At 48.5% G+C, this 17,428-nt stretch overlaps 2 protein-coding genes across 2 annotated transcripts in view; both read right to left on the bottom strand.

Annotated features, from left to right (window-relative positions):
- Nucleotides 1-17,428, bottom strand: part of LOC104302688 (zinc finger protein 721-like) — a 235,891-nt gene that overhangs the window by 36,503 nt on the left and 181,960 nt on the right. The gene's annotated exons all lie outside the window — the stretch shown is intronic.
- Nucleotides 15,983-16,915, bottom strand: LOC128899293 (olfactory receptor 14A16-like). The gene has a single exon (XM_054177671.1). The coding sequence runs from the start codon at nucleotides 16,913-16,915 to the stop codon at nucleotides 15,983-15,985; it is 933 nt and encodes a 310-aa protein (XP_054033646.1).

Genomic DNA, 17,428 nt, shown 5'->3' with positions numbered 1-17,428 from the left:
CTGGGAGGGACCTCTGGAGATCTCTGAGTCCCCCTGCCAGAACAGAACCATAGAATCCAGTGCAGGTCTCACAGGAACACATCCAGACAGGGCTGGCAAGTCTCCAGAGGAGGAGACTCCACAACCTCTCACAGTATCACAGTATCACAGTATAACTAAGGTTGGAAGAGACCCCAAGGATCATCGAGTCCAACCTGTCTCCACAGACCTCATGAATAGACCATGGCACCAAGTGCCACGTCCAATCTCCCCTTGAACACCTCCAGGGACGGTGACTCCACCACCTCCCTGGGCAGCACATCCCAATGACGAACGACTCGCTCGGTGAAGAACTTTTTCCTCACCTCGAGTCTAAACCTCCCCTGGCACAGCTTGAGACTTTGTCCCCTTGTTCTGGTGCTGGTGGCCTGGGAGAACAAACAACCCCTTCCTGGCTACAACCACCCTTCAGGTAGTTGTAGAGGGCAATGAGGTCACCCCTGATCCTTCTCCAGGCTAAACAATCCCAGCTCCCTCAGCCTCTCCTCACAGGGCTGTGCTCAAGGCCTCTCCCCAGCCTTGTTGCCCTTCTCTGGACACATTCAAGTGTCTTGATGTCCTTCTTAAACTGAGGTGCCCAGAACTGGACACAGGACTCAAGGTGTGGCCTAAGTAGTGCTGAGCACAGGGCACAATGACCTCCCTGCTCCTGCTGGCCTCACTATTCCTAATTCAGGCCAGGATGCCATTGGCCCTCTTGGCCACCTGGGCACACTGCTGGCTCATGTCTAGACAGGTGTCAATCAGTACCCCCAGGTCCCTCTCGGTTTGGCAGCTCTCCAGCCACTCTGGCCCCAGCCTGTAGCTCTGCATGGGGTTGCCGTGGCCAAAGAGCAGCACCTGGCACTTGGACTTGTTCAGTGCCATCCTGTTGGACTCTGCGCATCTGTCCAGTCGGTCACGGTCCCTCTGCAGAGCCTTTCTACCCTCTAACTGACCAACATCTGCTCCCTACTTGGTGTCATCTGCAAACTGACTCAACCCCCTCATCCAGATCAACAATGAAGCAGCAGGTTCCAGTGCTCTGTCACCCTTACATTAAAGAAGTTCTTCCTCCTTCTGAAGTGGAACTTTCTGTGCTGCAGTTTCCATCCATTGCCTCTTGTCCTATCCTCAGGCACAAGTAGGCAGAGGCTGTCCCTGCCTCTTGCTTCCTGACCCCCAGCCCTCAGATATTGACAGACATTGATCAGATGCCCTCTCAGTCTTCTCCTCTCCAGATTAAACAGCCCCAGGCCTCTCAGCCTCTCCTCATCAGGCAGTGCTGCAGTCCCTTCAGCATCCTCACAACATCTGCAACAGATCCCTGTCCCTCTTGAACTGGGGAGCCCAGAGCTGGATGCAATATTCCAGGTGGGGCTTCACCAGGGCAGAGTAGAGGGGGAGGAGAACCTTCCTGGATCTGCTGGCCACACTCTTCCAAATGCACCCCAGGATCCCATTGGCCTTCTTGGCCACCAGGGCACATTGCTGTCCCATGCAGAACTTGCTGCCCACCAGAACTCCCAGGTCCTCCATGGGGCTGCTCTCTAACTATTTGTTCCCTTGAGTGCTGTAGGGTTCACATTGCTCTGGACATTGCATGGTGCAGATCACCTCCAGTGAATCTGAGGCTCCCCAGAAACTGCCAGTGGGTTCCTCTTAATCACATGGATCCTGTCCCAGCAGGCACTAGTGCAGGAGAAGGAACAGCAGACAGAAGAGAAGGAGAAAGGGAACTGAAAATCTCATCACCTGAATCTAGAAAGAAAGCCCTTGGTAGCAAATGTCCATTCTGGATGGACACAGAACACAACACAGAGAGCTGATGAGAGCAACTGCTGGGGGTGCACCAGCTGCCCTGAGAGCCCTAAGGAAGGGCTGGAGGGGGGAGGACATTCACTGGAATTCCAATACCTGATAATACCTCTTGGACATGCTGAGAATCACAGAATTATCAGGGTTGGAAGGGACCTCAAGGATCATCCAGCTCCAACCCCACTGCCATGGGCAGGGACACCTCACACCAGAGCAGGTTGCTCAGAGTTACATCCAGCCTGGCCTTAAAGACCTCTGGGATGAGACTTCCACCACCTCCCTGGGCAACCTGTGCCAGTGTCTCTCCATCCTCATGGGGAAGAATTTCTTCTTAATATCCAATCTGAATCTCCCCACTTCCAGTTTTGCTTCATCTCCCCCAGTCCTATCCCTACCCAACATCCTAAAAAGTCCCTCCCCAGCTTTCTTGTAGCCTCCTTCAGATACTGGAAGCCCACATGTTGTAGTTTGAGCTGGGTGCCCCCCTGGTGTGTTCACTTCCTGTGTCCAGAAGTCCAGCCCAGAGGGATGGACACAGGAAATTGTGTATTTCCTACCATAATTCTTTGCACCACTATAAGATCCAGTGCGGGGTCTAGCACGTTCTCTTTTCTTCCTCCTCCGCCAGCCGGTAACTGGGGGAGATGTCTCCTGGCTTTGGGCCTGGCTAGGCCCAAGGCCATGGGGGGATGGGCAGTCTCAGGCCTGGCCAGCTGAGACTTGCCCAGTAGAGGGAGGGGGAAGAAGGAGCCCTGAGGGTCTCGGGTGTACCCTCAGGTGGGAATGGGATGCCTCTGGGTTTGCTTTGGGATCTTTCTTTGTCACTGCGCTTTGGGTTCTCTGTAGCATTCACTGCTTTCTATTTAAACTTTCATCACGTTTGCAATCCATTTGTCTGAGTGTTTTATTCCTGCCCGTGGTGGGGAGAGAGGGGGCTGCCTCAACCCAGCACATTCTTGGTAGCAGAGGAAGGTTGTTGTGGGGAGGGGGTCTGCCTCTAAACCCACCACACCACAAGAAGGACTCCTTGGAGCCTTCTCTTCTCCAGACTGAATAGCCCCAACTCCCTCAGTCTGTCCTCATTGCAGAGCAGCTCCAGCCCTCTGCTCATCCTCGTGGCCCTTCTCTGGACACCTTCCAGCCCCTCCAGAGCCTTCTTGTAACAGATGCTCCAGAATTGGACACAGAGCTCCAGGTGGGGTCTCACCAGGGTGGAGCAGAGTGGGAGAATCACCTCCCTGCCCCTGCTGGCCACATTTCCCTTGCTGCAGCCCAGGACACAATTGGCTCTCTGGGCTGCAAGTGCACACTGGTGGCTCCTGTTGAGCTTGTGGATGAACACTTCCCTTAAGGATAATCCAGAATTAGAAGCACAGGATGGGGATGGAAGAGGCTCCTGATCCAAAGAAGAGCTATTCCAAATGTCTCCAGAGATGCAACCTAACTGATTAGCAAACATTGACTGCCTGAAGTCAAGGCACCTCTGTGGGAAAAACACTCAGGGTGTGCATCCAACTAGGCTGTCACCATCCCATAATAAGGAGCAAACACACAGGGAGGGCAGCACCAGGGGGAAAGGGAAAGTCTTGGAGATGTGGCAGAAAAGGCAGGGAAAGGTTACCCCTCAGCTGGTCAGGAATCTGTGCCCCTGGGGCAGTGTTCCCAAATATAACTGTGGCTGATCAGTGAGAGACTCCAAGTTGGGGCCAAGGAGATGTGAAATGGCAGAAATGAAACAATGCTGCAAAGGAAAGGGCCTCTGCTTGGCACAGCTTTGCCTGAGGGTTTCTGCCTTGCTCAGGAGAAAGTGAAGCAGAAAAGGCCATGGTGAAGATCTCTGCTCTTCCAGTCCTCTACAATAGGACTGCAGGTGCAGGATCAGCTTCCCAGGGAGGAGGGAAACAGGTTGCAGAAATAGCTGCTGAGGAGGGAATGGCTCCAGGCATGGTCTTTGCCTCAGAAGGAGGAGTGGGCATGGCACTGACCACAAGCTGTTGTGTTTCCATGGATCAGAGAGGAAGGACATTCACAGACATGGGTGAGAGATGGGAACAGAGCAGTATTGTGCAGGAAGGAGGAGCCAGCACAAGTTCTGCACCATGAGGGTAGTGGGACACAGGGACAGGTTGCCCAGGGAGGGGGTTGGGGTCCTATCCATGGAGATCTTCAAGGTGAGGCTTGACAGGGCTCTGGGCAACCTGATCTAGTTGAGGATGTCCCTGGGAAGGTTGGACAAGATAATCTTTGGAGGTCCCTTCTAGCCCAGCCCATTCTAGGATCAGTGAGATATGGAAACCAAGCATACAGATTCTGCGTGAAGTGTAAAAGAAAGACACCACCTGGGGCTTCTCAGAGCTCTGGGCCTGGCTATGGTTGTGGATTCCTTCCTTGGGCTTCAGTCTCAAGAAGTTGGTTGGAGCAATAACCCTGAGCTTGTTCACCTTTGTATGCATGGCTGTGATAGTTCAGGGCATGTGTGAGTGCTGGTCTGCTTCAGGGAGCAGAACAGGAGACAGCAAGGACTTCTCTGGGTAGAGCTGGGGCAAATGCCCTAAGCCTCTGTATTCTCCTAAGCTCCCATTTCAAGGACCAGGCCTAAGGCCTGTCTGGAGTTCATAGAGCAATACTGAGCAAGACTTTACTGAGGTTGTTTTCCCTATTCCAAATGCCCTGGGATGGAGCAAACCCTGCACACAGGGTAGAAGGCCAACTGCAGCTGGGCTGGGGCAGAAGTGTGGCCACCCAGACACGGGAGTTGTTCTCTCACCGCACTAAGCTGTTGGGGCCACATCTGGCTGCTTGGTGTCTGGATGTGGGGTTCTGCAGTCTGATGGAGAAGGGAGGAACTGGGGAGGCAGCAGAGGGGATCTCCCAGGATGGAGGTTGACATCTCTGTGGAGAGGCTGAGAGACCTGGGCTGCTTCAGCCTGCTGAATGGAGGCTCAGGACACTGCCAGAGCAGTGTGCACATGGCTGAAGGGTGGTTTCAGAGGGGATGGAGCTCTTCTGGGGAGTGGGAAGAGACCAAAACCTCCACAAAGTGCAGCTTGAAGGTTCAGAGTGAAAATGAGGCCAAAGAAATGTCCCTGAAAGGCCAGAGCTGCTATGCATGAGGCCATTCAGAGGGGTCAGGAAATGGCAGGTAGAACTGAGACAGCTCAGGGAAGGGTTGGAAATGTCAGGGTGTGGTGGTTTGAAAGGAAAGGCTCTGCTTTCCCTCCCCCACTGAGAAAGAAACCACGGCTAAAACCCAGTAGGAGAAATGAGAGCATATTTTACAAGGAAACAGATTATATGTAACACAACAAATACAGGTATTTTACAATATATACAGGAATATACAGCAAATGAACTCAACCGGAAACCAGACCCCCGACACAGGGGGCTTCCCCCTGTGCCCCCTTCACCCCCCTACCTCCCTTCTCCCCCAAAAGAGGTAGAAAATAGATAGGGATGATTAACAGGGCAGGAACGAAAGAGAGGCCTGTTATAGGAGTGAGATAGTTAGTTCTTACCTCTTGGCAAGAAGCCCAGAAGCAGTCCAGCTGAAAGGGACAGCGAAGAAAGGAAGACTGAGAGAAAGTCCCAGCTCCCCTGGGTCTAACAATCTCACCTCCCACCTTACTTGGCCAATGAAATTTGTTTAGAATACCAAAATATTTCATAAACATTTAGCCAGTGTGCCCCTTCCTTAAAGACACAGCCTCAAACGGTCACACAGGGGGAGAGCTGGCTGGGGAAGCAAGATTGGTGTCAGCAGCCTGAAAGGAAAGAGCTGCAGGCATGGGACAGTGTAGGACAGGCTGCAGTAGGGATGGCCAAGGGCTCTGGCAAGGCTGAGAGGCCCAACAGGACCAAGGTCTTTGTGTCCTTGGCTCTGGCACTTGCCTCTGCAAACAAGGCCTGTGAGGAGGAACTTTGCTTTGAGGCTTTGAGGTTCTTCTATTGCAAGGGCAGTGGTCAGGGCTTGGCCTTTCTGCTTCACAGACCAAAGGCAAGTTTTTCTCCCCTCTACTTTGCCTTTGTCTCCCTGCAATCCTGGCCTCTAACAAGCTGCTTTAACGAGTCCCTGGGGAGCCTTTGTCAGTGACAAGCCTCAGTGAGGCCAATCAGTGCTTCAAGGTACTTTGGAGTTTGCTTCTGCCTTGGACTTCTGGAGAGGCTTCTTGGCAGTACCTTGGCAGAGTCTCCTGGCAGTACCTGAGGATGATGTAATCAGCCCCAAATACTCCATGGGGCTCATTAAATACTGCTGAACCTCTAATTCTTGCCAAGGTTTCTGCAGCTAATTGGAGAGGTTATTATTACACAAAGCATCAGATAGAAATGATTTCACAGGGTGAATCAGATCCCTGAGCCACAGGTGAGGGACAGGATCTACCATGCCAGGGGCTGGGGGTCAGGGCATCCCTGGATGCTTTCAGAAGCAATAAACTCTGTCTTCTCCTGCAGAGCAGTTCTGATGTCACTCAGTGCAGGCCCAGCCTGGCTGCTGGGGTTCTGGATGCTGCTGGGGCTGTTCCCCTTGTGAGAATGTTGTTCCCCCACAAATGTCTTTCTTCAGAGCATTTCTGCTTCAGTGTTGTCCTGTCTGCTGTGACCCAGAAGCTGCAGACATGCGGAGCTGTGCTCCCTGTGATACTGTGATACTGAATACTGTGATACTGAATACTGTGTGTTCAACACAATAAAGGACCTTGCCGGGAGTTGTTTCTCTGAGTTCCTTCCATGCTGGATACCCTGACCCCCTTCTAGTTTAGACTCAGTCCAAACATGTTTCCTTTAACCTCTCCCAGTACAGATGTGGCTTCATCCTAATACAAACTGGATCATACTGTCCTTTAGCACTTCAGCCTGGGTCTCATCCCAGCACAGAATGTATCCCCTGTCTCCCTTCCTAGTACTGAATGCATCCATTCCAGTACAAACTGCACACCGTCATGCCTTGTCTCAATAATAACTGGATCCTCTTCTGCCCTCCCAGTACATCCTGGACCCTTTTCAGTACAAAGTGGATTCCCTGGGCACATTCCAGTACAGTCTGGTCCCCACATAGTACAATTGGGAACCATTTAACACATCCCTGTACAGACCTGGGCACATCTCAGTACAAACTGCATCTCCTCAACCCCTCCCAGCTCAGTCGTGGTCTTACCCCAGGACAACCTGCATCACTTTGCCATCTCCCATCTCCCATACAGTTTCCTGTGCCAGGACAAAGTTCATCCCTTGGACCCCTTCCCAGCCCCAGCTGCACCCAGCACAGCACAAAGTGGATATCCTGATCCCAGTGCAGCTGTGGCCTGATCCTGGTCCAAATGGGATCCCATTGCCATCTCCCAGCACAGTCTGAGTCTCATCCCAGTACAAAGTGCATCTCCTGAAACCCTGATTCCATCCCAGCACAGACCAGGGCCCATCCCTGTGTGGGGAATATATTAGTTATTTGTGTTAAAAGTATAAAATTCAGAGTGCACCAATATTAAGCCTCAGAAGTTTGCAAGTTTTGAGGATGAAGGGAAAGCTGCATATTTTACAGACTTGAACAGAGACTGTGTGTTTGGCTAATTGGAGACACCAAGGCTAAGGAGAAGTTGTATTAAGATAAACACCAGGACTGGGAATTTGTTTTCGTTAGATAAGAAGCCTGGACAACTGAGCCTCGGGAAGACCCTTACCACGCAGAGAGCTCATGAGCAGGGATTTGCCCACCTATTCTGAGAACTCATTATCATATACCTGCCTTCTAATTAGCATAAGTTCATTTATGTAGATGATGTAGCTATATAAGAGAAAGCAAGCTATTGTAAAAGTGCTGTGGGGGTGAAGTTTGGTACCCTTGCAAGCCCAGTGCACTGCTTTGCTTGCTTTTATTGAATACATACATAGAATACATAGAATACATACATAGAATACACCAGGTTGGAAGAGACCTTCAAGATCATTGCGTCCAACCCATCAACCAATCCAACACCACCCAAACAACTAACCCACGGCACCAAGCACCCCATCAAGTCTTCTCCTGAAAACCCCAGTGATGGCGACTCCACCACCTCCCCAGGCAGCCCATTCCAATGGCTTTTATTGCCTTTTTATGCTCTTCTATTGCCAATAAAATTGTTACCAGAAACCTTTACCTGGAGTCATCTATAACACCTGCAAACTTATCCCCTGATGCCATCCCAGTTCAGACTAGGGCCCCCTCCAGCTACAAATGGAACCTCTCTGAGCTCTCCCAGTACAGTTTTGGGCCTTGGTCCAAAACAAGCTGAATCCTCTGGTCCCCTCCCAGAGCAGACATGGCCTCATTCTAGCACAAACTGCATCATCTTGCTCCATCCCTGTATACTCTGGGTCCCATCCCAGTACAATGTAGATTCCCTGGTGCCTTCCCTGTATCTACTGCATCCTTCCACATGTTAACTGTGTATTCTGATTCCAACCCAGTACTGACTGGGCCCTGTCCAGGTACAAACTGGTCTCCCAATCCCATCCCAGTATAGTCCAAGGCCTGTCCCAGAAACTGTGGCAATGGTAGCAATAAGCAGTGTGAGCAATCTGGCAGTAGAAGCTTAGAGCCTGACATGGTGGTAGGCCATGCCCAGCATAAGTGCAGAAGTAGCTAGCAGTGTAGCAAAACAGTGCAGTGCCTGCAGCATGTAAGTAAAGCAGGGCACTGGTAGCTATAAACACAGAGAGTTATCTTGGAATAAGAGTATGCATATATTGATCAACAACCTCATGTGATATTAGTTTAACCAATGGTGTATAACAGTAGGACATATGGACAGTTGTGGAGAACCAAGAAACTTATGTGAATTGTGCTCTGTGAGTCTATATAAGCTGTAGAGGTTCCTTAATTAATCTGAACAATACTTAGATCATATTGGTTGTCCGTATTGATTCTGTACTCCATCATCAACACCTGCCACCTGAACTCGTGGATAGGAACCTCGGACTACGATGCTGCTCAACCCAGCATAGGAGGTACGCTCCGAGAGGGGACGGAAAGCCGGTCAGATCAGCACTGCTCTGGCGGTGGAGAAATAAGCAGTGTGTGGTAAGAGAAGGAAGAGAATCTCACCAGGATCCGATGAGCGGACAGGGAGGAAATGGGGGTAGAACTCAGTAAAGAAGAAGAGGCTGTGCTAAAAGTCCTCCAAAGTATCCTCTCCATGAGAGGTATTACTTACGATTCTGGGATTTTAAAAGGGCTATTAGCCTGGGCCCGGGATCAAGGTCTTATCCCCACAGGAAAAGAAGCTTTCACTTCCGAAGCCTGGGACAGAATTGGAGCCCGGCTGTGGGATGAGGTGTCTAAAGGCTTAAAAGGAGCTTTTCCCTATAGCACCCTGTGGCACATTGTCACATACACTGCAATCTATGAAAGCAGAAAAGTCTACTCTCAATTCAGCTGCTGCGGCGTTGGTTCTAACCGACATCAAAAAGGGAGATTCGGAAGGCTCCGCACCCTCAACCCTCCACCACTGCCCCCCCCCCCACACATCGTCTGCCGCTCCGTCAGCATCCTTGTCACAATTTCAGTTACCCACTATTCCTCCTTCTACATGAATCGGAGGTCTCCAACCTGGTGGCCCTGGCGGTCATCCCCATGCCAGTGGCCCTGGTGGCAGCCCTGGCAGCAGCCATGGCAGCAGCCCCAGACGGTGGCCGTCTCCATAGCGGCAGCCCCGGCGGTGGCCATGGCAGCGGCCCTAGCAGCCCCAGCAGCCCCAGCAGCTCTGGCTCCGCTACCCTCCCTGCCTCTTAAATCCCAGACATTATCAGCAGAGGATATCACTGCAACAGGGAATACAATCAAATTCCGAAGGGACGGTAGTGTAAGGGATCGGGAGGTGGGAGAACAGGGAACCGATCCGGTGCTGCGTCAGTAGAGAGGTATCATGAAAGACATCTGGATGATTCAGATTACTGGGCCATCAATTAATAAGGCAGACCCCACCCAATGATATCAATGGATAACCTTGCCTCAAGGCATGCAGAATTCTCCTACCCTGTGCCAAATGTATGTGGCTTGGGCTTTGTCCCCATTTAGACAGACTCAACGTGACTTCTGCATCTATCATTATATGAATGATATTCTAACTGCAGGAAAAAAGTTAGATCCTGAGACAATACTCTCTGAGCTTCAACCCATGTTAGAAAGCAGAGGGTTGAAAATAACACCACATCAGACCTTGCAACTTCTTGATAAATGGCGAATCGCTAACAATGCCGCGGAAGCCACGCCTCGGCAGTCAGCAGACCCTTTTACGCGGTGTCACTGCTGACCAACTCGTTGGAGCAGGACCTTTTGCTAGATCAGATCAGCAAATGCAACTTCCTGATGAGGCTTTACAATTAAGTCAGGATTTAGCGATCAAAGCATGGTCGAGAATCCAGGATGATCAATCTGATCCTGCACTTCTTACTACTTGTCAGGGTCCAACAGGGCCATTTGGTTCCTTTGTCGATACCTTACATACAGCATTCAATACTAATCCAGATTTGACTCATGATATGATGGTAAAAATGCTGGATGTTCTGGCATTTGACAATGTTAACAACAAAATTAAACAGGTTCTCAGCATTTTACCAAGGGGTGCCCCTACCTCACGACTGCTGGACATGACAGAACAAATGAGGCACCGACAAACAGCAACATATCTAGCCACAGCCATAGAAGCGGTCGTGAAACCACCAGTATGACCACCGCACAAGGGAAACAACCTGGGTGGAAAACATGGTGCTTCTGGAAACCTAGGTATCTTAAATCAAATTGCCTGACTGCTGGACAGACTCAGAAGTGCTGTGCTCACTGTCACAGACCTAATCATTTTACTCCTGATTGTCGTAGGCAGGGAAACTGCTCCCGCAGCGCGAGTTCACCCTGCATGACGACACCAAACCAGGGTGCTTGGACTGCCCCACCCCACAGCCACCTCTGGCAGCGTGGAGCGGACCTGGCAACAGCAGTGGATGTCACTCTTGAGTCCACAAATGTTGTTGTCTAGTCCAGTAGGCACAGTCTGGGTCACAGACCCTGTGCTCTGTTAATCGGCAGATTGTCTAGCTCTAGACAGGGCATCCTTATAATTCCTGGTTCAATAGATTCTGATTATGACTGGGCTATGAGAATTATGCTCTATACCATTACCCCTCCTGTTAACACTCCCATTGGGACCAAACTTGCTCAGCTAATACCATTTGAGTCCTGAGTGCCTAAAACTTCTAACAGGATCCGAGGGCGAGAAGGCTTTGGTTCCACCAGTATGCCTGATATCTCATTGGCCCTAGAAATCCAAAAGGGAAAACTAGAACAGATTGTAACTGTCAGACACCCTTGTGGCCAAACTATACAATTTTCAATGATTGTGGATACTGGAGACCATGTCACTATTATACCTCACCACAAATGGAATGGTCAGTGGCCATTGCTGATGGCAAATTCTGGAGTCATGGCTTTAAAAGGTATTGAAACAACCTGGGTCAGCAAAGAGCCAGTGCAATTAGCTTTTAAAAATGGCAAATCAATTACTGTGAGACCGTCCCTGTTAACCCTTCCAGTTCCTCTATTGGGCTGAGATGCCTTAAGTTAGCTAGGAGCAAAACTCATTTCTGTTCCTTTTCTGTAGCAGCTACTAGTCAGCAACCCACCCTCAAATTAAACCCTCAAATTCCAGTATGGGTAGAACAGTGGTCACTCAAGACAAGATAGGCTGCAAGTTGTTAAGACCCTAGAGCAGAAAAAATTGGAATTAGGGCACACCTCGCTAACTACCACTCCCCACCACTTGCTCCCCCGCCTGCCCCTCCCTTTTCTGGTAAGACACTAGTCTACCAAAGCTCTGCTCTGGTTTAAAGCTACAGTGCTAATTTCATCACTTCTGATTATAATGTCCTTAAGAGAGTTATTATTTAGAGTTTTGCTAAGTTTTCCTAGTAATAGTAAGCATTTGGTATTTACAGGTACTTAGTACCTAGTAATTGCAGTAAGGTGTAAGTACTTAGTAATGAGTTCACCTTGTAAGATTTTCTTTTGGTTCGAACCCTCTTAGTTGTGTGCCTCGGCATTGCAAAGGAGCTCCAGGTAATATAGTTAAGGTTTGTAGCAAATAGGAATTCATTTTAAAAAGTATTCCTTAGCTAATATAACATCTTTCTATTTCTTTCTTAGACATTGACTAGACAAAAATAGAAAATACAAAAAACCCCAAAAAAGTAAAAAAACCCACACACACAAAAATTAAAAAAAACATAACAAAACAAAAAATTACAACTTAGATACAAAAAATACAATAAAAAACAAAATTTAAAAATTTAGATACAAAAAATAAAGTACAAAATAACAAAATAATAGCTAATAATAATAAGTTAAACAAAGAAAATAAAAAATTAAAATATAAACAACTCAACAAAATAATAATAAAAACCAACAACAATTTAAAAACAAACCCCAAAACATAAGGATTACTACCAAAAATAACTAGTAACAAAACCCATAAGGATTATTAGCAAAAAATAAAGGATTATTAAGATTGGGACTACCAGATTAAAACAAAAAAATATTAACAAAAATATTAACATGAAAACTAGAGGAAACAAAAAAGGTTAAAAAATAAAAAGTAAAAAAAATAAAAATAAAATAAAAACAATTTAAAATAATGAAAAACTAAAAAAATTTTTAAATTTAAAAATTAGGTTAATTTTTTAAAAATAAAAATCATGAAAAATCATAAAAATAACAATAAATTAAATTTTTAAAATAATTAAAATAAATTTTAAAATTTTAATTAAAAATTACATTAAAAAAATAGAAATGGTATAAAATTTAATTTTTAAAAAATGTAAAAATAAGGAAAAAATAATATTAAAATTAGATTAAAAATTTTTAAATAATCAAAATTAAATTTTTAAAAAGTTAACATAAAAATAAATTTAAAATTTGTATTAAAAATAAAAATTTAATTAAAAAAATAAAGAAATACTAAAAAATTAAAATAATTTAAATAAATAATTAAAATTTAAAAAAAATAAAATTAGTTTTAAAATATATAAAGAAAAAATAACCAAAAAAAAGGAGTATATTTTATAGCTAAGGGTTTTAGTGATACCAGCAAGAGATAACTAACTGCTTGTCAACTGCAATCCTCGCAATAAACAACAGCAGAAGAATCAAGAATCTGAAGGAACAGCATTCCCCATGCAGTCGAACATCGATCACAGTGACTGTTATGATAATCTGAGACCAAAAGCATCAATCAGAAGAATGTACCAAAAAACCCCATCTGAACTGGGACTGAATGCTATGATTGTCTGATTGTTGTCTGATTGTTGAAAATGTTCATACGGGTTTCTGTGTCACCTCAGCAGCTTGCCATAATTTTAATCAGTTAAAGGGAAAGTCAAAATTAATTTTAACCCAACATGCATTCTCATCTTAGGTTAAAACCAACAACAACAAAACAAAGGGGGTGGTGGAATTTAGGTATGTGTGGAGTGAGAAACGTTCAGTTCTCCCCCCCACCCCAAACCCACAGCTAACTCAGTCAGAGAAGCAAAATGGAAGGGCTTTATTTACAAGCAGAATGAACTGCAATGACCATATACAGAGCATACAGTATTTACAGTATGTACAAAAATATACAGGAAAGAATGTAACACAGAAACACTGCCCCCCGCCCTATAGAGGAGGGTCCCCCCCCAAAACCCCTGTTCCCCTTCCTCCCTTTTTTCCAAAAAGGGTTAGAGAGAAAAGTAATTATTAAGGGAAATTCTGTTAGTTCCAAGTGTATGCTAAGGGAAGAAAAGAATTAGTTTCTTATCTCATTAATCCAAGGTCAGCACCAAGCACAGAAGAAAGAAAAACAGCTGTCCAGACCGAGACTGAAACAGACTCAGACTGACTGCACAGAGCAAAACCTTAAAGTTACATTCAACTGATCTACCAATGAAATTCGGTTAGAATTATCTTTGTTTTCCTTTTTACACCCAAACATTCAGCCAGAGTGTTCAGTAACTGTCTCTTCTGAAAGGCATAGCCTAAAACTGTCACAGGGAGGCAGGTGGCAAAGGCTTTGTGACGTCCCTGCTGAGAGGGGATCCTCAGCACAGCCCTGAAGCTCTGCACACAGGACACCACCATGAACACAAAACAGACAAAACTGAGCAGACACCAACTTGCTTAAGGCCCAGGGGAAAGCTCCTGGCAGCAAGCACCTTGTAGCTGTTGTCTCTGCCAGGCCATCTGCCGCTGCAGAAGAGCTTGGCTCCACCACCTCTCCAGGCAGGTGCTGTCTGCCTTGAGACTGCCCTGTGCCTGCCCTTCATCAGGCCAGAGAGGCCCAGCTGCCTCCAGCTTGGCACACAGCTCCTGTGCTGTGGGCCCTAAGCCCTTCATGAGAGAATTTCTCTGCACTTCTCCAGGTTCTCCCCCCTCTTTTAGAAATGGGAACCTCACCACCTGATGTGGCTTCCATCATGACTCCCATGTCCCCCTCCCAGGGACACTGTCCAGCTGGTCACATCACAGCCTGTCCAGAGGCATGAGGTTGTTCTGCCCCAGTGCAGACCTTGCCTGCCTTGGCCTTGTCAAACTTCAGGAGGCCTTTGATGGCCAAATCCACTCACGTGTGGAGGTCCCTGTGGACTGGCATCCCAGCATGACAGCATTTAAGGTTAGAGGGCCAGTGCCTCAAATAAGTTAACAGTGTGGGGGAGTGCAGGAACCTACAGGCATAGAATGGAAACTGTTCCATGGAGTTGCCACCCAAGGGGGTAAATACCACAGGAACCTCAGCAATGCCATCAGAAGGTACAACCCCAGAAGTGCAAGGCCAGGAGGGTCAGAGGTTCTTTGGGGAGTGTATTACAACAGTAACAGAGAAGATCTTGAGTGAAGCAAAGGATGTGGTGAGTGCTGGCTGGGATAACCTGTGAGAAAGCTCTGCACTTGATGTGAATGAGTGCTGTGATCAGGGCGAGTTCCAGAGCTTTCCCTAACTGGAAGCTATGAAGTGCAAGGGAGGACAGCAGCAGTGAGGCTGGAAGGGACTTCAGGAGGTGTCTCAACCAACCTCCAGCTCTAACTATGATCACAGATTCCTCAGGGTTTGAGCCAAACAGGTAGTGGTCACTTCCTGGGGCAGAGCTCCTGCACACTCTCTGAAAAACAGCTTCCAGGGTTTGATTATCCTCATGTTGGAAAACTTCCTCTCTCTGTGTAGCCTGAACCTTATCAGTTTCAGACCATTGTCTATTGTCCAAGTGTCCTGAACGATGGACAAGAGCCTGACACATTCTTCCCAGGATCAGAGCCCAGCAACCTCTGTTGAGAGACTACCTCTTAACCTCTGCACACAGAACTGCCCTGCAGCTTCAGAGAAAGCTGTCAGGAAGGAGCTCAGAAAAACAAACCTTGAAGAGTCCTTGATTGTGCTGAAAACACAGGGAAGAGTGCTCCTCATGTCTGCAATTTCTGGGTCACAGCAGACAGAGCAGTGCTGAATCAGAAATGGACTGGAGAAAAACATTGGACTGCAAGTAGGTGCAGTCTGCAATGGGAGGGGGTTGGGGTGTGAAGGCATGAGGAGACCTCCTGTTCTGATGACAGTGCTGCTCTGGAGCACAGCTCTGTCCCACAAGCAGCCCTGGACTCTCCCTGCCTGCAGTCCCAGCACTGCCACACAGCAGCACAGTGCCCAAGCTGCCAGAGCACTCAGGCCTTGCCACAGCAGAGAGGCTCAGCAGGAGGGGGCGGATGGGAAGAAAGAGCAGCTGAGAACAGCCCAAGCTCTGGGGCTGCCTGGCACTGCTGCTGTGCTGGGACTCTGCCCCTCCAGCTCTGCACACAGGCACTGCCCTGCAGCTCCCCAGAAGCCTTGGAGGAAGGAAATCAGAGAAACAACTCCCTGCAAGTTCCTTTATTCTGCTGAGCACACATGGGGAGCACAGCTCCTCCTGTCTGCAGCCTCTGGGTCACACCAGACAGGACAACACTGAAGCAGAAATGGTCTGAAGAAAGACATTTGTGTGGGAACAACATTCTCACAAGGGGAACAGCACCAGCAGCAGCCAGAACTCCAGCAGCCAGGCTGGGCCTGCACTGAGTGACACCAGAACTGCTCTGCAGGAGAAGACAAAGAGTTTATTGCTTCTGAAAGCATCCAGGGATCAGTTTGCTCAGGGCAGCCTTCAGCTCCTGGTTCCTCAGGCTGTAGATGAGAGGGTTTACTACTGGAGGCACCACTGCATACAGAACTGACACCACCAGGTCCCGGGATGGGGAAGAGATGGAGGAGGGCTTCAGGTTGGCAAAGAATGTAGTGCTGAGAAATAGGGAGACCACAGCCAGGTGAGGGAGGCAGGTGGCAAAGGCTTTGTGGCATCCCTGCTGAGAGGGGATCCTCAGCACTGCCCTGAAGATCTGTACATAGGACACCACAATGAACACAAAACAGACAAAGACTAAACAGACACTGGCCACAAGAAGCCAGAGTTCTCTGAGGTAGGATGTGGAGCAGGAGAGCTTGAGGATCTGGGGGATTTCACAGAAGAACTGGTCCACAGCATTGCCCTGGCAGAGGGGCAGGGAAAATGTATTGGCTGTGTGCAGCAGAGCATAGATAAAGCCAGAAGCCCAGGCAGCTGCTGCCAGGTGGAGACAAACTCTGCTGCCCAGGAGGGTCTCATAGTGCAGGGGTCTGCAGATGGCAACGTAGCGATCGTAGGACATGGTGGTGAGGAGAAAATACTCTGATGAAAACAAAAAGAGGATAAAAAAGACTTGTGCAGCACATCCTGCATAGGAGATGTCCCTGGAGTCCCTCAGGGTATTGGCCATGGATTTGGGCACAGTGGTGGAGATGGCACCCAAGTCAAGGAGGGCGAGGTTGAGGAGGAAGAAGTACATGGGGGTGTGGAGGTGGTGGTCCCAGGCTATGGTGGTGATGATGAGGCCATTGCCCAGCAGGGCTGCCAGGTAGATGGCCAGGAAGAGGCAGAAGTGCAGGAGCTGCAGCTGCCTTGTGCCTGGGAATGGCAGGAGGAGGAAGTGGGTGATGGAGCTGCTGTTGGCCATCTGCTGCCTCTGGCCATGGAGACCTGTCCAAGGAGGGAAAGGCAGTGACAAGTTAGGGCACACTTCTCTCAGCCTCATTGTAACCCCTGTCCCTGAGCTGCATGAGGAATGGATCAGCTCAGTCCCATCACTACCAACCCAATGGCAGAATTCATGACGACTTCAAATGCAGCAGGGACCCAGAATTGCCATGAAGATTCCTCTGATATTAGAGCAGAAAGTGACCAACAGCCCAATCCCAGAGACTTGGAGTCCCATGGAGAGGTGGAGAAACAGGGAGCAGGCCTGCAGTGCTGCAGAGACAGTGAAGGGAAGAGAGAAAGGCAGAGGGGCTGGGGGTGAAGCCTTCTCCTTCCCCAGCTCTGCTCACTGCTGCTCACAGGATGGAACTGAAGGGCTTTGGTCCTCCTGCTGTGTGCACACTTCAGGAGCCTTCGGCTGAGCATCAGCTGCCGAGATGGAGATGCCTTCAGGAGCTACAGCTGCAGTGTCTTGCACCCACAGCCTCACCAT

This window comes from Dryobates pubescens, chromosome 43 (genome assembly GCF_014839835.1).
Source record: "Dryobates pubescens isolate bDryPub1 chromosome 43, bDryPub1.pri, whole genome shotgun sequence".
Classification (NCBI taxonomy): domain Eukaryota; kingdom Metazoa; phylum Chordata; class Aves; order Piciformes; family Picidae; genus Dryobates; species Dryobates pubescens.
Note: the sequence above shows the minus strand (reverse complement) of the source record. Positions and strands in the feature narration are given on the sequence as shown.

Excerpts from the sequence above, each read along its gene's own strand:
- LOC128899293 (XM_054177671.1), bottom strand. The coding sequence starts at position 16,915 with ATGGCCAACAGCAGCTCCATCACCCACTTCCTCCTCCTGCCATTCCCA.